The sequence below is a fragment of the Echinococcus granulosus genome (assembly GCF_000524195.1).
Source record: "Echinococcus granulosus chromosome Unknown EG_S00016, whole genome shotgun sequence".
NCBI lineage: Eukaryota > Metazoa > Platyhelminthes > Cestoda > Cyclophyllidea > Taeniidae > Echinococcus > Echinococcus granulosus.
In genome coordinates, this window is record NW_020170396.1 from 1,183,669 (window position 1) to 1,206,436 (window position 22,768).

Genomic DNA, 22,768 nt, shown 5'->3' on the forward strand with positions numbered 1-22,768 from the left:
AGATGTAATTTAAACCAAAGATAGCGAACGTTCAACCTTAGACCAAAATCCTGCCCTCTTACAAGTCGGCATGCATGGCCCTTCACGAAGTGCTCTTCAGCAGTGTGAATCACCCACACCTAAAATGAGCCTTCAATTAACACCATTTTGTTTCGAGATGCATAGCGAGGGCACATACTAGCTGCCAGAACCTACCTGCGCGATTCCAGGGAATTGTAATGGATAAAAGTAGTTGTCGGAATCCGCCATCCACTGAAACTGTCTTCTGCCAATGCTCAAAAAAATATTTTATTGAAACGTACCTGTTCCGAACTGCTTGCCCGAGACGTACACTGACCCATTATCAGCGTGCAGCATCCTCATCTATTCACCTCTCCTGACCTCGGAGTGGAGAGGGTAGCATTTGTACAGGCTATTTGTATTGCTATTCGACGACAACCTGGCGGTGGGTTCATGGACATGGTTTGACACCTAACCCAAGCACCATAAAAGTTGTCCTAGTTCCTCACGCTCCTATGCGCTGTGTGAGGCAAAGTGCGCCACGTGAAATTTTGTTTTATCACGCCACTTCATGCAATTAAATGCATGAAGTGTCAAGTTAATGTGAACTACTTGCATAACGTAAAAGGAATTATCATGCTTTACTTTTTTTAAAATATTTGTTAAAGTATCTATTAAGGCACTAGTGTTGACTTTTAAACTGGGTACAAAGTGAGCACCCATGTCAGGCATTTAGCCATTACTTATTCATAAGTGATATAGACCCCAGGTTTGCTGACACCCATTCAAGGACCAAATGCGTGTCTTTAAATTTAAAACGAGAAATGCCTTTCAATCGTAAATACGCCTGTCCGTCTAATTCAGTTTTTGGACCTACAATTTTCAAGGATGTGAAAAAAAGTTTGAGCGCTCAAGTTGAAAAAAGTAGGAGCCGTACTCTGGACGTATTATCCTGAGTTAGAGAGAATAAAAAGCTGATGGAAAGACGGTTAGCAAAATAAGTGGTTAATTATATTTCTCAATACTGTTTGCATACTTATTTACGGACTCTCTGAGGGTTCACTCATATATGTCTCAAACCAATTGCGTAGGTCTTCGGCGCCGTTTGATTCTACAAAAAAAATAAGGTAAAGGATTTTATTTGAATAATTCAGTTGTTCCACAAGTCATTGTTATTCGAAAACAAAGGTATCTGATGTCGCATATATGGAGATCAAAGCGATTATTTATTAATGCAGAATTAAAGCTCCAATTCACACTAATCCACTGTCTTGAACTACCGGCCTCACCCTGTAACAGCCATTTCTGCTTTGAAATAGGAACAATAAGTCTTTGAGTAACAATAATCTACTCCAGACACTTTCAAAACCGGTAAATTAAAAGCCCATTTTGAGATTGAAAATATACTAATGTATCGGTCGCATAAAACATGCATCAACATCAACTATGAAGGGAAACAGACGATATGGCAATGAATCAAAAGTAGGTTCTGATGAATAAATGAGTGCTGAATCTGCCTAAAATTCTTGCGTGAGCGGAGTCCCGGGTATTCACACAATAAACTGGAAAACTCATTTGCGGTTAATTTCACTGAGGAGAAACAAGATTTAAAAGTGCTTTAAGGTAGAGTGAAAGTGAAAGTACAAAAAAATAATGTGGCAGAGTAGTTAAAAATCAGCCACGAGAAAAATTACACATGTGAAACTTTCTCCAAGTCCAAGGGGAGGAGGTGGTGGCGTTAATTCCTTTGCCCAAGGGACAAACATCGTCCACTGTTTCAAATACCACTTGTTTATGAGCAAGTGTGTGTGGTAACCTTAATTCACCACATCGTCTCATTAATGTTACTTTTGAGGGCATCGCACTTCCCGAATAGTTACGCAGATACGTTGTTTTATACGATGATGCTTCTGAGTAGCTATGATTGAATATCCTATTTACCAAATGAGCGTAAATACTCCAACAAGAAGTGTCATAGAGGTAATCGAATTCAAGGGCTATGCTTAAAAAGCCCTTTAGATGATTTGGGATGAAAATCAGTGTGACTCAATCTACTTGAATGGCAAAGGTGAAGTGAGGCGGGGGCGATAGGAGGGTATGAAAGAGTAAATATCGAAGTATTTAATTGGAAAATTAAAGCAAATACAAACCAAAGGAATGCTTAAGAACAGAAATCAAAATCCCCCGTCTCACTTTGCCGCCCGACTAGCAATCTCTAGATGTGATTCAAGGTGAACACCCTCAGACGGCGACATAAAAAATAATTGGAGATAGGATACAAGGTGACATTTACACTACGCAGTATGGTGGCAAATCCGTCGCCTATTTGGCCTTTATAGATGAATTTTTGGCAGAAAGAATAAAGTGGCTTGAGTAAGATCATGTTACCTTTCCATGCACTGGTCTGTCATCATTCAGAAAAGGCCGATGAAAGGACAGTCACAACATCAACTGGGAGATTATTCGCCACGAAAAAACACCATACTGATGAAAATAGCCATGAAATCGGGATAAATAAGAAGTGGAGCCTGGAGGCCAGTGATGCGCCTTGTGCCTACTGTCGCTCCGGAGGGATAAACCGATAACGTAGGGATAATTTCTCGGAGATCAATGGTAATAAAGACTGACAAGGATTGATAGAATGTAAGTGTGAAAAGAAGGAAGGGCTTAGAGGCTTTTACATTCCAGAAATGCATCTCGAAATCATATGTGACCAAAAAAGGCACAAAAACAGCCTCCAGATTTGCTTCCTGAAAATGGATGCATTCAGTGTATTGAGGATGCACACAAAAAATGCCTACGATAAATATACCATGGTCTACAACAAGGCTGCATCGCCCTTCCGGGTGCATTTGCTATAATCAACACGAATTAGAAAAAAACAAAAATTTAGAGGTCGAGTATCTACCCCCCAGAATTCATAAGACTCATTTATTTGGGGACAGAAATGAACCAAAAGTTCACCGGAATGGTTATTTTAATTTTCATTTACAAGTAGAAGCCCATCACGCTAAAGATGCTGCCCACCGCCATAGTATTTTACCTGCTTTGAATTTCATAACGATATCACGATTGAATTATTTCCATATAGTTTTAATTGAAATTATCAAGCGCCTCACGAATGGTAAGCAAGTGGTTACGTTTTTTATTTCGCTCTTCTAAATGCGACGGTAAAAACACTCACGGCTGTGGCTCAGATGCTTTCAGCAGGCTTAGTTACTCTGATGATATCGAAATTATAATCTCATTTTTAACTACTTGATAATTTTCCTTTTTTATTGCGCAAAAGGTGCTTTCAGATTCACAAGATAAGCTTACTACTCCCCCATCTGGGATAGCACACAAACACAAAATAGGGTTAAATTGCACAAATCAGCTGCTGCATTAAAGCAACATTTGAGTGCGCAAGTCGGTTTGAATGAGAGCCACCTACTCTCTCCCTCAGTGACTTGGCATATAAAGCGGTTTTATGATAGCTCGAACATAAACATAGCAGGACATTGCAATAGCGTTTGATACCCTCCTGAAAAAGAACAAATAAGTTTATCTGTATTGAACAAGTAATAAATACACGCTTCTGATAAGTCATGAAGTTGGTTTTATTGGCATCACGCGCAATCGCAAGCAAGATTGACCAAAGTTCACCAGAAAATCTTCATCAAACTCCACAGTCAAAGTTATGTGCTACCAGGACAGAGAAATAAGCGTTCATAACCAAATAAACGGTTCCTTAACTATCATATCAGTCCAATAGAAAATCACCTCAACCACTGTGAGAGAGTTACAATGAAGTAAATAATTTCAAAAAGGAAAGTATCAAATGCAAGAAAACCTTCCAAACGAAAATCCGTAAAAAAAAACCACGATTTTAAAAAACCCTTAACGATATTCAGGCAAAATGCAACTAACTTGCTTCTCTCGAGGCATTTGCAGTAAGTTCTGCTGTTCTTCCTCTCCCAGCTGCTGCTGCTGTTGTAGGTATTGCTCCTGAGAGATTGACTGAACTTCATCAATTTTGATCGTTTCTATCCCGCCGTGCATTTCAGCACTCGGATGGGTGGCATCACCTTCACCAGACACTGGGAGCTTAGAGCGCAACGGAAGATCAAGCGTCGAGGTGCTAGATGGTTGTATCATATCCTGGTATATTTTTTCTAAGAAGCGAGCATTGGATAAATGAGTTGTGATACGGGAGAAAGCTCACGCTAACTATAGGAAACGATCCAATTTATGCGATAATTTGGAAGCATAAATAACTACATACCGAGAGATGAAACAGAACCCGATCCGAAATGATAAAACCTTACGCTGCAAGGAATCGTTCAAAGAAAGCGACTCCATTAGGTGCGAGGTTGTGGGTTGATTAGCTGCAAGGGTGTTAATGAATGTTGAAAAAGAAGAGGAATCCTCCTGATGGACCATATCGGTGGTAGCCTGGGTTTCGGGCGTGAAGTGGAGGAAGTTGGGTGAGGATAGGGGCTGAGACACCTCCTTTGTGGGGGTTCCCAGGTCCAGGCCTGGCGGAGCGTTCGCCATGAAAGCATTGAGGAGTGACTTAAGCGAATCGCTTGTCGACACATTCGAACAGGCGTCGATAGAGAAGGGGAGGCTTATCTCGCCCTGGTTTGATTGGGAGGTCAATACCGGGGCCCCCGTGACAGGTATTTCTGCGACCGGATTGGTGACGACGACGCCCTGAGCCTAGGCAAAATTGGGGACAATAGCACTTTGCCTCAAGGAAATCATGAAAAATCAAATACATAACCATGATTGCTGTTCCAGATAATTAGACCACTTTTGGTCATCGCGAGTATTACATCTTCCCCGCTCGGTAGAGCAGATGTAGCCGTTAATTTTACTGCTTTTGAAATGGACTTTCACTCAGTCATTTTATTCGTACTCGTGCTCGCAAGGAACGGTTATTAATAGCACATCATAAATCTACCAAGTTTGACAACACCAGCATCACAAAGCCAGCATAATTCGGAGGTGACCATAAAAAGAGCATTTTAGACTTGATTTAAGCAGGACGTTTTTAACGGTAAAAAAATTTCTCGGATGAAAGAAGTACGGCGTGATGGCCATGGAGAGGCGGTGCATTAGGCGATTTTTTCCATAGTAGCTGAGTTTAAAGATAAACAGCATTTGTTCCAGCAGTTCGGAGTTAGACGAGAAAGGGTCAGTAGAAAGGAGGTGATATAGCTAACTCAGTTTGAAGGGCTTTAAGACCAAATTGAGGAGTAATAAACCTTATACAACTAATTGCCATTAATTCTTATGTGAATTGAGACTTTCCGTAATGCTGCATGGTTTACTGCTTCTCAGCATTAATTCACACGAAAATAGCGGCGAATCAAACAGAACACATCTAATCTTTACACAGAAAGCGAATGTATTCGCAAAGGAGATGTGATGTTTTACAAAGGGCGGACCTAAATGACCACTTTGTGATAAGCAAGGCATCTTGTTAAACCAGCAGCTACATAAATATGCAATATTTAAACTGAACAAGCCTCTATAGAATCAACATGTGAATGAATTAATAGATTGCCATTGTTTAAAGATATAATTAAAAACACAATGCCGAATTATTCATACAGCATCTAGGAATAACAAAATGTGGGAGTCACAAGACCACTAACAAGGGTAGCGAGATGGTGGGACCTTAGAAATGTCAGTCGTTATCCATCCTTCTTTGAAGAGAACTGTTTACGTGAGGTAATGGAACACAGTACTCACTGGTGGCTTTTATTGCATCGTATGACGTTTCGGTATTTAGCGCATTCAAAGTACGAGGAATACGAAGCCAAGCCAGATCTGTTCGGAGACAACGTTGTGTTTTAGTTTATGACAATGGAAATAATTTGCAACATGACTGGGCAATCTATCCACAACGGGAAGAAAAACTTACCCTTTTCTACTACTCTGCAATTAAATGTATGGTGCATGTCTGTATGTAGTAACTTATTTACGATAGGAAAACTTAATGTGTAAAAATATACTAAAACGGATAAATAACTTCCTCAGAATTTCATCAATCCTATAAACAAATGTCAGCAAGTCATACTCTGCAAGTTTGTTCAGGAAACGGGAAGATCTTGGACAAGGATAAGACATTTATGAAAAGTTAATGGACACATCTCCGTTAGTTAATTTTCACTAAAAAGGCAGAGCCACACTAGTATCGAAAAGTGTGCCTGTATGTCCGCCAATACTCCGGCGACGGAACTGCTTGCCAATTTCAGTCATTTTTTAGCACAGAAAAGTTCCTTAATTGGGAAAAGACAGACAACCGACAGGGCAAACACACAATTGTCACAAAAGCACAAATCAGTGACTTGACATTTTGAGTAATGTGTCTGTGCGATTTGCTTAGTTACCTCGTTCACATTGCTAACAAGACCGTGGGAGGGGGAGAGTGGCAGTAGAAATTAGTCAGTCCGAAACAATTTTAACCAGAACAAGGTAATGAGTGATCAGCGCACAGCTTCTAAGCAGCATTTACTTCTTGAGCTGCACAAGCTCCTAATGAATGTGTCCAGTAAAAAATGAGGAGTTAGCAAATTCACCCTAACCAGATGCTAATCAAATGATGCACCATAAAATGAGAGATACGAAAATCACTACCTAACGTATGACACCTTTGTCATCGCATCGACATAAATTCGGTCATTTACCCATTGAAAATACATTAAATGTTAAATACTCATAGTTTCTCCATTAGAAAAAAGCGTTCTGTTAGTTTTGCCACGTTTCCAATTTTAGCTGTATTAAAACTATGGATTTTGTAGATAATGATGCAATAGTCATTAATTCCAGCAATAAAAGTAAAATTTAATAGATATCTGCGAACGAAACGGTGTTTTCTCACTTTTAACATGAAATTTCCTGTTATAATGCGCAAATCATAGCTCGACTACTGGGTATTTTAGTCAAAATTACCTTAAAACGACGGGTAAATAGATAAACAAGCATGCCGTATATCCTAAGACCGAAAAGTGCCTTTCGTATTCCCTGAACGATTTATGCAATTCTTAATGAAAGGTTCTTCCAACTACTTATATTAAAGGCGACCAGAGCAATCGCCGCGAGAATGGAGTGTTTGAAGAGAACAATTTTGAAGGTGAAAATGCAGAGCGAATGAAAAAACGGGACTTCAGGTACTCTTCAAAAAACCCTGTCACGGAAAAGTGTTACGCACTTCGATCCAAATGTTTACCCTAACTGGGTTTTCGTTCTAAGGTTACTCAGTAAAATCACCTTGGAAAGAACCGGACTCGCGCAGTCTGCGGGGGAAAGAGAGTTTTACGCCGATACTCATTAGTGTTAATGAAAGGTGATCCTGTAGAAGATACCATCTCTTCCGTTTTTTTGCGTATTCCAAGGCTACACACGACTGACTGGCTTAAACATAGGGACTCTGTCACAGATAAATGCCTGTCGACTGCAAAAGAGTGTGGTCATTTAAGGAAGTTAAAAATGAGATCGAAAACAATGGTAGTTCGACACTCAGAATGTGTTAAAAACACTACCTCGGGGTGCGAAATAATACACACACGTGTTAGCCTAAAATCATCATTTAGGGATAAGAATTTTAAGCGATCCGGTTTTTATAACGTTGATTAATAACACAAAGATTACTCTGAAGGCGCCTCCAGGCTACTTCTCAGTTTCATGTGACCAAAATCTAACCAAACCGAGATACCCGAAATCCATTGACAGCAACCCGAGTGCAAAAACGGTATTTTAAAAGGATACAAATTGAGGAAATTTGGAACCAAAAATTTCAAGCAGTGGTTTACAGGGACAATCCCATGATTTGCGACCGTTATTGTGTGAGTGACTACCAAAACCGTATAAAAGACCACCATTCAGACCGGTTGGAAAAGATAAACTCTAACTTTGGATGTGGTTGAGGCAATACCGTAGTCAGAACTTAAAAATCGGGGTGTAGTGGCTAGTCGACACTTCCATGTCAGAAACGGATTTCAAAAAGACTATGAATTCCTCAAATCATGTGATCAAATTAAGATTTATATGCTTGCCCACATATCTAATGTCTGCACATAACTGAAGAAACGAAACGTCGATGTGGATCTCGTCATGAATTATACCGTCACAAATAGCAAGATAAATGCCTTCCAGGACATGCGGTCAAATATGAAATATGAAAAAAACCATCAGTAATATATTTATGCATATTTATGATAAATTCCTCTGTAGCAATGAAAACCTCATGATTTAACAACGCATAATTGAAATTAATCTGTTTTTATACTCTCCTTTGCAACCAAGAAAGCCTATCATTGAGCGAGAAAGTAATAAAAAGGAACAACACCACAAACAACCAGCTAACGTAATTATGGCGTCGAAAGGGGAGGCGATATTATAAGCGTCAACTGACCTCTTCTTCCTCCCTCCTCTCACAATGAAGAAGCAAAAAAGTGCAGGGTCATGTTTTGCCACCCATTAGAAGCAGGGAACCCACGTACCAAATGGAACGGGATACTCTCCACCGTTGACGGCTCCGCAACAGAAGGCAGCGGTTGAGGAGGCGGCGGGGGAGCGGGGACGAATCTACATCTGCGCAAGGCGCCCATGGCCATGCGGTGTCTGCGCACCCGCCGCGCCTGGTTCTGACTGAAGGCACGCAGCGCATGTAGCGAGGTGGTAGGCGGTGGGGCGGCCGCCTTACAGACGGGCAGGCTGGCGGTGGCAGCGGCCGAAGAGTGAAGCGGTGGGATGGGCACCTTAGGAACCGGCAGCGGAAGGATAGGACGCGGAGAGGACGGTGACCTAAGGGGGATGGTGAGACCGGCATCGCCAATGCTAGAGGGCAGTGGGACCACCGGTCGTTGCACGTTCAGCTGCCGTGCGACCACCATCTTGGTCTTTTGCTTTTGCTAAAGGCCAGTCAATAATGGGTTTGAAAGTGGAATATACTTATGTCGCTTTTGCATATCTTCCTATGCTTTATTACCAGGAAGAGAAGCGAGTGAAATTCCCTGTGTTCTTTTAATACAATGACGTGTAAATTCAAAAGCAAAAGAACCATAAGTTTCGCCTTATTCCTAGCCAGAAGCAGAGCAAACATCATTAACAATTCACTAATTCTAGTATCAAATCAAATCAGGTTTCGAATCAATTTTCGTTTAGTCGAAGAAAAAAGCAAAAAGGGTTTCTGAGATGCGACCCTCAGATGTCCGTAAATGTTAAAAAAGTTTTCCTCCATGCTAAAATTAATTATCCAGTGGGCATGAATTAACATTTGTGTTTACGCTTGTCATATATTTGATCCATTTAGCCAAGTTACCTCAACTGCAACACATTACATGTTACACTTAAGGTCAAGATAGCATTTAGTTAAAACAATGTAATACAGATCCTTAACCCAAAGAAAGCTAGCATAAAACATAACATTGATGGCCAGGAAACCCAGAAAAGTGCAAGCCTTACCAACCACACATTAATTAAAGGTAGCGAATATGAGAAACTTGAGTGCAAACTTGCAGCGGCGTCAAAAAGCGTCCTCGATAGTCTATTCATAAAGGTAATGACATGGATGACCTACCATCAAGGTTTCTCAAACGCATCCACAGGAGCACATAAAACAGTATCCCGTGGAAGTTTAAAGTCTTAATAGGTTGGAGAGAAAAATCCCGACAAGCGGAGGAAATGAGAGGAAGACTTCAATTCTCCAATGTCATTAAAGTAGGAAAAATATGTAATTGATGGAATATCTGGTCGTCAGACGCACTTGGAATTATATGCCTATGCAGATAAAACTTCCTTCTTGATGAATATATGACTTCTGCTCGGTTATTTCGTCATTGCAAGTTGTTCTCACCATGGTCTTATCGTCAAAAGCCGAGTGAAGTTGATCAAAAAAGGCTGTTAAATGGCAAAATGGAAATAGATTCAAGATGAAAACGGAGCGCTTACTCCTTCGCCGACCAAAATAATCTCGTGCCCCCCAGGAACATGAGATGCCGGCGTCGAAAACTCGGTTTTAGACTTTGTTACGGCGGTCTGACCAGGCGGTTTAATCGATGGATCAGCCTCTGAGAGTGGTGCTGGCACAGTCACATTGTTCGTAACCGTCGCTGTCGGCGCCTTCATCTGTCTCCCTGACGACCTTGATGCTGACGTAGCCTTCACCGTGGTGGTTTGAACAGTCGTGGCAGTGGCGGTCGAACGAACTGGTACCTGTAACATTGAAATGAGTGATCCTTAGGCGGGCGTCTCAACTAATCCGAAACAAGACCACTTAAAACGGTGATTTTTGGGTAAAGGAGTTTCCGAGAGCGAAACCAGCCCAAGCATTCCAACTTCATTTTCTACATTTCGTAAGGATTGATCACCACGCAACGCCAAGATGAACTAGAATATGGTCAGCGAAGCCTGGAAAATTATGCTTGCTGTGAAAACTAGGCAACTTTACCGTTTGAAAGAATGCTTTTCACAGGCCCTGGAGTTATAACTCCTCCCAGATAAAAGGGCAAAAAGTATTTAGTAAAGCGATTTCACCTAGCAACTAGGCCGTCGGCTGCGGACACAGACGGCTGCAAGATGTGTAAAATACTTAGGCTTTCGGTGTGTGATTAAAAATTATTTTACAGGCCTTTGAAAAATTATGGAAATGAAAGCACTATAAAAGAGAAAAATCCTCGTTTCATAAATTTGAATAACGTACAGAAGTGAATATTAAGGCAGTGCCACTGATTTGAAAGCCAGTTGACTTTCTAATGACTTTCTTTCACGCCCAATTAGAACATTTGAATTTGGCCAAGTTGCATTTCAGATTTCCGATTAGCAAACTGAAACTAACATTAATCCCAGTAGTTCTGACGGCTAACAAATTTCATGTTCAAAATTCTATTCAAAGTAATTGCGTTGATCCATGCCAATCGCGCATATCCCATTGGCAATGAAACATGAAATGAGTACAAAAGAAGGAAGCGGATTGGGAATTAAATGCGCACTTCAGTAACAAAATAGCATGCGCACATACACGTCACACAGGATTTGGCTGATTTGTGTCCATAAAAAAAATGCAACAACCTTTAATAGGAGGAAAAAAACGGTGCCTAGGGAACAGTGTACCAACGAATCATCCCAGGTAAGCATATCCAGTGTCGCGGTTTAAATCGAAACACAAAGCAGAATGCCATTAAAGTAAAAACTGGGGAGAATACCCACATTCCAGCTTTTGAGGTTGAGGTATTCGCTGGCACTGAGGTGAAGGAGGCGACGAAGGCCGTTAGTGATGCCCTCGCCATTTGCGATGGCCTCCTTGGGCAAGGATGTCGGGTAAGAGGAGGACGCGGAGGCTCTTGTCGAGCTCGACTGTAAAAAGTCGTACTCGAAACGAATGCGCGCAGGGCAGCCGAGGGCGAGGTAGATGACCACCAACTTGATACCCCGTGCCTCCTACGACGAAAGCAACAACACTAGCGCAGTAGTCGGAATCCCATGGGTGAGAAAGCGGTGTAAATTATTCAAATCAAACTATGATAGCTTTGGCTTGATGCATCCCAAAGCAAAAAGGTTATTGAGGAAGAGAGAAAAATCAAATTCGCTCAGTAAAATGGTAACCTCAGTGATGAAAGACCGGAAAGCACAGTCCAACAGTCTCGTAGCTCTAAGCACGGGAAAAGTTCAATCCAAAACTAAATACACATAAACTTCCCACCCAAAAAAGTTGGACTTTATGCAAGTCGAAACCAGTGATGAGTAAGGGGAAAAAGATGTCATAATTATATCGGTGATTCCCCAGTTTGGCAAGTAGTCGCAACTTGAAACGAATTACAGCATGCCACAACCATCTGCAGGAACTGACGAGAGTATTTTGAGCGCAGTACGATTTGAAACCACGATGTTTCCAAAAAACGTTCCGTTGTAGTGGCGTCAAGGTCAAACCAGCTTGTTTTCGAATGCTTACAGCGACTACCAGTGTCACCGATGGGTGATATCTTGGTTAAAAAGCGCTGCCGGGGTTAACTGCTTAAATGAACTTCTGAAACACTAACCGCTAGAAACCTCCTCGTCTGGAAGTGCCTGCGTGATGTTGCATCACATAAGGATTGCATAATCGAGGATGACGAAATTCCGGTTCCAAATGAGCATGTTTTCAAAGACGATTCCACGATAATGCAGTCAGAAAGCACTAGCTATTACTTACATTACCATGACTGCATGTACTTTTGGTGGTTTTTTGAACGGTTAACTGGCAACATTCGTGTACAAGTGGATGGATTTCACCACGGTCAGTGACGGTAAACAGAAGAAAGTGAATCATTCCGGGTAGAATAGCTTATGAGTGTGTTACTTCTGAGTGCAAAAACGACCAAAAATATGACTGTAGTTAACATATGTTGAACATCTTTCTTGAAAATTTCCACAGCAACTTCCCAGCAGAAGTAAATAAGTCACTTTATACGACATCCACAGGCTCACAGTAGCAATATTGAGAATTCGCGGCCATTTCATACCGAGTTTGTATTTTTTCTACCAGTTAAAAAATAGCCGTATGTTTTATGATTTTAGGTTAGCAGCAAGCGAATCGCTACCTCTAATTTCACTGACGGGAACCTTCATAAGTCGCCTGCCATGATTCAAGAAAATGGGGAAACTTCAGTTCCAATGCATTTTGGTTTCGCGGCTATTGAAACATCCCGGATACCTAAATGTACTTCCGTGTTTGAATAAGTTTGTTTTACTAAAACTGAGAAGACAACTGTCCAAATGTAGCTAAAATTACATCATATAGTCCCAAAAAGAGCACCTCCAATTTTCCTGCTCCGTACGCATGAATGACAAACTTTTTTCTGACCAAAAAGGCCACAGATGCAAGCAAAAAATATGAACAATTATCTACTCTAATTCAATGAGTTGAGAGCTATAGCCTGTCCTAGAGCAAAGTCAAACCAACATCACCTTCGCCTAAGTCACCCAAAAGTTGCATTTTGCACGCATTAATTATGGCCAAAGCCTTACGGTCAGGCAAAAATTTTTAAGGGCGAATAAATCTGGTAAAAGTAGACGAGGAAGGAAACCGCTTTAGGCCTCCTTGACCTTATCCGTCTAGTATGGGGCAACACTGTTTCGACTCCAGTATGGCTATCAAAAATGACAAAATAGGTAATCGGTAGAAATAACTCCTGAAACACTTATATTTACTCTTTTTAATCCCAAATTCGGGTGATCTTTAAGAATACATCACTAGTGCTAATTATGCCAGATTGCAATTTGCTTTCGCCAAATTGCAAAAAAGACAGCTCTTATGTATTAAAGGCGTCTCCCAAGGAGTACAGAATTGCGTATTCACTTGGCAGTGTAATAAAGCAATTAGCTTAGTCCGCTGAAAGAGCCGAATGCCTTTTCCAGTGGGTAAATGATGAAATACTAAGCGAAAAATTTAGGCGCTATTGAAAGTCCATCTGATGAAAAGCAAACTTCTGCTCGGATGATAAAGGGCTCTCCTAAAACCAAAATACTGAGACTAAAATGCAGACAATGCTGTCTCCTGCTAATCATTTGCATTTCAGATTTTAAACCGAGGAATAGTTAGCATTAAAAAGTATACAGACGGCGGCTTAAACGGGAAACGCTAAAGATGGATATCTAGTGAAAACTGCTGTTTATAGGCGTGAGTTCGTATCCTGTCTAGTTCCCAAGTCGCGGCAATCAGGAGACAAAGTCTTCAATACAGACCTCTCTATTTGCCGACGCGTGTGTGTGTGCGAGCAGAGGGAATTACGGGGTTGGCATATGTGGTATCCGACTGACTCATGGGGTATACCGGAGACCAGAGTAATTTCAGCCTCGCACACTTATAGTGTTTAATTGTCCTTTGCCCTCAGTGATTACTAGTCCATTTAAAGCACGTATGCACGTTATATTGGCCGATCAGAAGGGATCAAGCGAGAGCACAGCTTTCTAGTATCATTCAAAAAGCAAATATAAAGCGATCACATCGAAGGAAGTCATCCTTTTTAGTCCACCATAGCATTCATTTCTCGCGAAGTCGTGAGTTTTTTTTTCTGTTGAAGATCAGAAGTGAACTGGTCCGTGAGATATGAAGCCACTTAAAATAAAACTGAGGCTTTTAATTTTACCGGTTTAGTATAAAAATGAGTAACACCATGGCGGCAGTGCAAACAGTAATGTGACAAGTGCGCTATATTACATAAACAACCGGTGCACACGTTGTCGTTGCCCGGTCCACTGGTAAGGCGCCCATGCAGTACCATATGGTGATTAAGTCACTTGCCAACAAAGACGTAAAACTGCTGAGATCCCTAGGGAACTTCAAGCACAGCATGACGATAGGACACTCAGTAGCAGTAAACGTTTCGAAAACGATCATATATTTCTACATCAGCGATGGTCCTGATTGCGGTGATCCCGTCCCCAGCTCACGACCTCAGTAGTTCTTGCACTGAACATTTGGCATGGAGAACGCCTGCCTGATTCCAAGCAGCCACGCCTGGTTTGACTTGAAACAGCACAGGAGATCAATGCTTCCGTGGCGACAGTAAGCACAACAACTCAAGAACATTTGAAATTTCAGAAAGTCGGTTCATGCTAAGTACAAAGACAGCATTCCACAGAAGCCCATAATGGTGACTCAAACTACTTGTACATTGTAGCAACTCATTGCCACACTTTTCTTCTAGTTATTTTCACCTGTTTGGATCATCGAAAATCAGCAATCCATCACTGAATATGAAGTGAAACTGACTTTCCTAGGGTGCTTTAGCTGTATTGTCAAGGTATTAGCTAAGCAATATTTGACATAAATACCTCTCATAAATCAAAGCAAGCCGGGCGCTTAGGTATATGGCACGAAGTCCCAGAATTACGTCACCATTAAATGGTAGTGCCATCGCGTCATATGTTTTTCATGAAATATAAACGTATTTGGGATTTAAGTGTCGCAATAATCAAATAAGTAAATTGGCATTGAAAAGGGCCCTTGCTTACATGCTAAAATCAACGCAGTGCTCGACTTCTCCTGGTGTGCTGATTTTATTTCCCCTTTCCCTCCCTCCCCAACCTCCTCCCTCAAACAAACACTAGATAGTACGATCTATGCTCTCAAAGTAGAAACGTGGAGAGAATGGTGAATATTGAACAACCGCCAATGACAAAGCAAACAACCTACCTCAAAGGTGACACCGTTGGCTAACTGTTTTCCAACCCCACGGAGATCAAGACGAACAGCAGTGGAGTTGGGCGAGGCACCAGAACCGCCTGTCCTAGAAGGTACTAGGTGACGTTGCCCTTCCTGTGCCGAGGCTTTTGAGGTACCGGTGGCGGCAGTGGAGGTGCTTGTAGTACCGCTGGCACCCGGCGCATCTGTTGGTATTAGGAGGGAAAAAATGGAAGATTAAGATAACATTTTCAAAAAGCACTTTATTGTTTCCCTGTAGGCTGATAAATCTGTAAAAGCGTCAGTTAGTTCGTAAACCCATCAGCTTTCGCAACAATCGAACCTAACCGCTGGCTCCTAGCAAGTGTCGATGCAAGCTTTTAAACTCAACTTCTGGTTTGTTTACATTGTACAAACATTTTAATAGCCTCCAACTGTTCAATGCAATTTGAGCTTATAAATACGGACTGACCTATCGCAATTAGGCTCTCAAACGAAAGCACCTACTTGCCTGAGCCTTGCAAATGAAAAAAAAAGATTTCCGACCTCACCACTGTTTCACCTCCCTACTCATGAGCATTTCTCAATTTGGATATATTAATAGAGATTAATTTATTTAAAACAGGCTATCAAAAAAGTATCTACTAGTAACGACTTTAGAGATCATTGGCTAAATTTTCAAGAGATATAAAATGGAAGGTGACACCAGCCAAGTGTTTTAAAGTTTATGCAATCTAAGTAAATTTCAAGCAGCATGACCCTTCGGTTTAAAGGGGCACGTACTTTCTGGCACCACTCCCGATCGCTAACATGCACTTCACCTCATCAATGGTGCCATTAAGCTGAGCGTGAACAAATGGGAAGTCAAAAGTAGTAATGAAAAGAGGAGGAGAGGGAAATGAGGAGGGGAGGGGGGCGAAGTCTCGCTTTTTTACTTTGACCTAAAATTATAGCTATGCAAGCTGTTAGGAGTTGCAACAACGGCAACAACCACTGCTACCATCAGCGCTCACCTTGCACACTCATAAGCGCGATTTTTAACGAGAAAAACTATATTCATGAGTGGCAGCACGTCAGAAATGGAGGGATTCGCTCTACCGTACATTTTTCATCTATCCAATCTTCATCACGCAATCGTTATTTATGCCTGTGATGGTCACTGCCGATACTGCTGCTGTCAGGCGGTACAAGTAAATCCGCCAAATAGCTAAGCATATAACAAACTCGGAAACCAAATTTCTTACATCCAAAAAACTTTGTCGCATCACCAGTGGATATCTGAGGATAAGCACGTCCCTGCTTCGGAATAACCAGTAAATGGCCAAAACTCTTACTCAACACTGCCCGCAGTTATTAGAAGAGTACTACAGGGACTAGTGGAGAATGAAGCATAGAAGGTCCGATGTTCCTTAAAAGTAGCACCATTTTCAACGGCAAGAAATTCTACACTTTAGAACGAGCACCATACTGGGAACCAGACATTTGTCGGAAATAGGTTAGTTTTCAGTCCCGATGAATTTAAAACTATGCATTATATTTTTTCCTCAAATTACCTTACATGTTAAATGACCCTATGGGCCGATTCCATTAGAAAATATAATGAAAATCATTGCATTGGTGGCCCAACCATTTCGTAAAGTGGTATTGAAGCCAACTCTAGACTAGTACACTTCAAAAAACCTTCAGAGATAATATGGACGCTACATAACCAACTCTAGCTTAGCTCACCCTCGCCAGCGGCTTCACCAGCGGCTGTGGGCTTGGGAACGTCCTGGCTGGCTTGGCGTCGTGCGAGGTAGGCGTTGAGCGCGATGTCGGTCGAGCGGGTACGAGAGACCTCCTGCAGACTAATGGCTCCATCGAGTCGATGTTCCCTCTGGAGACGCAGCAGGAGCTTCTCCGAGACGCCCCCTTTCTCTTCTGGCTTTGTTTCCGCGGAGGGACACAGAAGGAATCGCTGAGAACAATAGAAGGAGGTTAGAGGAAAAAGTGAGAGCACTTTAATGTTTTAACAACGTGCTTTACTTATTGGATGGTTTAATGTTCAAAGACACAACAGAAGGGCTATTGAGATCGAGTCGACTTTTGACAACTACTCCGAACCCAAGTTTTGCAGAATAATCAGTAATGGAACGAGCTGAAATCTCTCATAAAACAACTTCTTACACTAATAATGCGGAAAAAGTAAATTACAAACCTGGTACTCCGGCAGATTACAAGCCGAGAGTAACTACGAGGCCAATAAGTGGCGATGAAAGAAAGAAGAGGGGGAAGGAAAAACAAAAACTGGGCGCAGGTTGTTTTTACCATTGGATGATTGTTTACTCAAAAATTGGTTAAAGTAGAAAATGTACTCTCGGCAATAGTGCGTAAATAACCATCGATATAGTTCTGATAGAGAAGACGGATGGACTCATTCAAATATACATAACGAAAAACTACAGCTAAATTCGGGAATCTCAGGGTAAGGGATAGCCATTCTCGTCCATATATCTAGTGGATGGTTCTCACACTCAATACTGACATTAATGGCCGACAAGATGGGGAAAAAACGCAAAGGACGCTAAGATACTCAAAACAAGACAGAGACTATGTAATAGAACGGTAGTTTAACTGTATTTGAGTATGCGAGCCTTTCCAGATTCTCACAGATCTATCACCGTGTCGGTCATAACATGAGTCTTCAAGTCCTTCAGTACGCTTATCATGTCTCGTGATCTTGTGCACGATATTTCAGCGCCAGTCATCGCTGGCGTACCTTCACACGAAAGTAAACGCTGGTGTTGTTTTTGTAGTCTTTCCAATTTCTTAGTCTGTGCTCAGTTTCGGTGAAAAACGTCTTCCTATTTCCTGATGTAAAAACCTCAAATTCGGGAGCTCGTATCACAACGAACCCGGAAATCATCTAAGCATTCTCATCGAGGGGTACCTTTTAAGTGGAATTTGCAACTAAAGCAAATCATAGCACGATCGTTTACCCTCAGCAGAATTCCGACTTGTAATAGTAGGTTTCTGGAAGGCACAACATCATAATCGCTTTTGAATTGCTTTACAAATATTAAGGTCAAATTCGTCACTAAAATACTTGATACAGATCTAGGAATTTGAAAATTTCCTCTGTTAAATTATAAAGTTAAGTGATAAGGGAAATTCACAACAGAAAATAACCACAACCCCCAAATTCTCTGAAATTTGATGGATTGTTACGCAGAAAACACCAAAAAACTGTAAAAGGTCGGGATATGAGTGAAATTTTTTGCCCCGAAATTTAATTTTACCAATACACTGTAGTACCACTGCTAAAAAAGGGAAAACGCACTCTCCTAAAACGGGAAAACTTGACACCCTTTTACTGCGCCTCTTAATAGCAGCATCTGTAAGGATACGGCAAAAATTTTCCTCACTCAAATAAACTTCCACCGGTAATTTTGCAAAAAAAAGAGAAGAGCACATGTAACTGTGCGGATCCCAAAAAACAACTCGGTGTTTTTTTTTGGGGATTTCAGAATTGTCTGTGAGATACAATAACGAAAACCTGCCTTGTTTAAATATATATGTAATTAGTGACTGTAGCATAAAAAGACTTCCCACCAGTCAATGAGTCAAGAAAACAGCGAGTATGATTTTTCACGGAAACATAGTCGGTTCAAAACAATGAAAATATTGAAAATATGAATTTGACTTTTTCGTATTGGTAAGCCTGTAGAATAAAATCGTAACCTCCAGATTTTAAGGCAGTATTGCGAAAACAAATTGCTCGATGAATTTTCCTTCGACTAAAAAGAAAGTAAAGGATAATCCATTCTGGTTCGGAACAACAAAACGGGAAATCAAGTGATCAAGACGTCTTATTCGATTGAATTAAAGTTAAGCTACAGTGCATTTGCCTCAAAATACCATTTTCTTCCTTAATGAATCGTGACAGATTAAGCATTCAAGATAAGGAATTCATGTGTAGATTTCATTAAACGCAAATGAGACACGGTGCTCAATAACTCGATGGAGACATACAATCAAGTCGGTGGGAAGGATCCACTTTGCCTCGGCAAGACTGATAACGTCCGAAAGTTGCCGATTGATGTCTGTTTTGAGTCTCAAACGAGGATTTTGTTCGGCTTGCAGTACTCTCCAGGCGACCATCTGAGTAGCTGGAACCAGCTCCACCCACACATCCTCAGGCAATGTAAACTCCTGGGTCGGTGCTGGACAAAAAAGTGATGGGAAATGATGGTGCTTTTTGATGGGAGCATACTGCAGGCGAATCAATTCTATTTAGGGTGCCCAGTGGTGCCTCAGTCTAAACAAGTGCAACAAACTTCCAGCTGACAAATTTCTACTTATTAATATATTAGTAAAGGTGCACTTGCCGGAAATGTGATTAAGCTGTTTCAGGATGGGACACACGGGAGTGCGCAACAGGAAGCGACGGCCCTTGTGTTTAACGCAAGTTGACCTATTCAGTTTTGGGAACAAATGTTACAGAGTCAGTAAGCATTCCAATTTACGAATTTGACACCCACCCATAGTGAACGAGTTCATTTAATTTTTCCCCCAGCCGATTGTCGAGAGCTAAAACGAAATGGAATTATTAGGAATAAGATTATATTTAAACAACCCCATATTTAACCGTGCGTAGGGTTTTGGGGATTAAAAACTTTTAATGTTACATAGATTAGCACGCCCGCTGCCTGGATCTTATAGAAAACCAACCCCCACAGCCCAGGTTCTTGTGTTTGGAATGTAGCGTCGGTTCTGCATACCTTGTTTCTTTTCTAATTTAATTCATTTCCTTCCAATTAATTGTCACATACGCAACGCTTGGGCTAAGATGAGAAAATCGGGGCGGCACAATGATACCCGGTAACGGGTGTGCTAAGTACTACCAAAGACAATTGAAAGAAAGGTCACCTGAAGGACATGAAAATGCCATTGCTAAGAAAATACCAACGAACAGTATTTCAAAGACGGAATAAATCATGCAAAAATTAAACAAGTACTTAGTTCCATGCATTAATAAGTAAACACAGAAAACTCATAATTGTTCAGACACCTAACATCTGTCAGAATCGCGAACAAACATCATCAACTAATCCCTTCATCTAAAAAATTCGAAGCAAATGCCTACTTTTTTTGATACGAAATCGCATCACCGACCAATTAATGATAGCATAGACCTCGCGAACGTGCTGAGGGACATCGTCCGGATACTTTATGTAGCGCCGGAGTTTATGCCAAGTCTGTTGGTAGAGGAGTCGCACCTGCTCCTTGGTCCGTCCGTCCATCGCTGCCAATTGAACTCCAGATTGGTTTGGAGGGTTGCCAGGCAAAAGTCCAGCAGCTACAGCAACTGGTGCCACGACTGAGGATCCAATCGGCTGAGAACCGGTCCCAGGAGCTTCAGCACAGGTGGAAGGTTGGTTAGCAGTGGCGCTGGTGGAATAGGTGTCATTGCGGTGGCCTCGAGACCTTACGAAACGTGCCAGTTCGTTAAAGTTTCGCCCATACTAAAAGAAGTATTGTTACGTAATTGCTGGACCTCATACCAAACGAACGCCTAGGAAGAATAGCCTTCGGTCATCTGCCGTCCATACATCCTTTAGGGAAACTTTTTGGCCAGCTAAGATATGATATTAAGAGATGAAATAAAAAATACCCTGTCTAGACTTCAATGGAGGTTCATCTACTTTTTCGGTAGTCGAAATAACCGGTTGAACACTACCACCCTCATCAGGTTGAGCATCATTTTGCGTACGAGATGACGGAGAACCGATACGAGCTGTTCTTCGCGTTCTCACTCCGGCAACGATCTTGAGTGGTTCTGCAGAGGTACGACGTGTCTTCATTCAAAAGTCGGAACAAGTTTCTAGAGCAGTAAATAACGATATATAATAATGAACACCACTGTATGGGCAAAAAAGATTCCGAGGGTAGATATCCATAACAAATAAAGCAGAATTCCCAACATTTACAGCATTTTAAGCAGCATGAAAAACAAATCAGCGAAGGACAATCAGTCAGCTGATGGTGCACAATAAGCACACGTCTTAACAACGGGTTAAGACTGCTCGAAAGACATAGTTGAATACCGAAATGCCCAAATAAATGCGTACAGCCAAATATTAGAAAAAAGCCAAAAAAATGCACGATGTTGCATAGTTGGAAGTAGCTTAAGGCATAAGATACATCACATTTACAAATACTAAACCTAGTAACACATTAGCACCAAGATTACAGCGTGTGTAATATCCAATGCGGGACAAACCACCAAATTTCGAATTATGGGCACGATTCTAACAATTAAAACAAAAGCGATTGAGTTGCATAAAAGCAACGTTTATGAAAAGATTAAGAATGTGGCCTTAAAGCAACTAAAAACGGGTAACAAAACAAAAAATAAACGTTGCGAAAAAATAAAAATATTAAACAAAAGCCTTTATTTTTTATTTTAGGAAAATCTTTCCATTTATTTAGCAAGGCCTATAAACGAATTTTAATATTACTTTTACATAGAAGCAAAAAAACATGTTTGCATAGAATTTATACTTTATCTTAACAAATTTTTATTTTTAAAGAATTGGAGTTTGTTTGAGCTGACTAATTTTTTCTTAATGACCTCTAAGAAGTTTTCGTGTAATTAACCAATTGTATAAATATATTCCCAAGCTGTTAAGTATTCACATATTGTTAAAATGCTCCCTACATATTCTGTGCATAATAAGCTGAGTTATTCTAGGTGTCACACGCTTAGTTTTATTTGTACTACATTGTTAGTCAATTGCCATTTCTGTTATTTTGGAGACTTTAGTTGCTTCTGTTTCTAAGTCTTTTATTTAAACATTTGCAACGTCAGTGGATTTGAATGGCATTCTGGTACTCTGCCTGCGATTCTTGTATTATTTTTTGACGAACTAGGCGGCAATTTGTGGTTTCATTTCAACTTGTTGATTTATTTTAGTTGCTACATGCATTTTTAATTGTTTTAGATTTCCTCTTTAGCAATGTTTATTTGCATTGTTTCGCTTCTTATCCCTTTAGGCCTTTGGATTTCGGGTATAGAGATTTAGCGAAATTCTTGAATTTTTTGTCCGATCATGCAAGTGTACTTATTATTTGCGTGAATCACACATTCTTTTGCCTTGTTTTGCAATTTTTGTTTTCACTTTATTTTTTTTTTGATTTCATGTTTTTCTTTTTATGATCGTGTGCTACGACTTTTCCGATTTTTTACAGCTCGTATGTTTTTCATGCTTTTGGGTTGTTACAAAACAAAGCGCATTAGTTTTTTGAGTTTTTAATGAAATTAGTATAGCGTATGGAAATTACTTCTCTGCTGTTGTTGTGCTTAACAGATTTCTCGACTTATCAGATGTTTTAACGAAGTTTTGAGTAGGTAGATAATTAGCTGTGATGTTGATTTAAACTTACTTTAGAAAGTGAATTCTGTGATGCTCATCTTCTTTTGAATAAGTGTGGTAATGCACATCCATTTACTTCTTTAGTTTATTAGCATTCAACTAATTTGCAAAAAATTTCGTCTTAGATTGCATTGTGTCAATACTTAGCTAGTGCTCGAAGGACTTGTAACATAATAATAGCGGCAATATCAATTTTTAT

General features: G+C 40.7%; 1 protein-coding gene across 1 annotated transcript; it reads right to left on the reverse strand. All coding sequences in view use genetic code 11, as the record gives it.

Annotated features, from left to right (window-relative positions):
* Positions 1 to 1,063: 1,063 nt before the first annotated feature.
* EGR_03251 (hypothetical protein) lies at positions 1,064 to 20,997 on the reverse strand (the record flags this gene model as incomplete). Its single annotated transcript, XM_024492500.1, has 11 exons — positions 1,064 to 1,111; positions 3,910 to 4,154; positions 4,308 to 4,701; positions 8,493 to 8,903; positions 9,943 to 10,206; positions 11,200 to 11,430; positions 15,167 to 15,360; positions 16,883 to 17,111; positions 19,166 to 19,356; positions 20,280 to 20,658; positions 20,839 to 20,997. The coding sequence occupies 11 exons, from the start codon at positions 20,995 to 20,997 to the stop codon at positions 1,064 to 1,066; spliced, it is 2,745 nt and encodes a 914-aa protein (XP_024353174.1).
* Between the last annotated feature and the right edge of the window lie 1,771 nt (positions 20,998 to 22,768).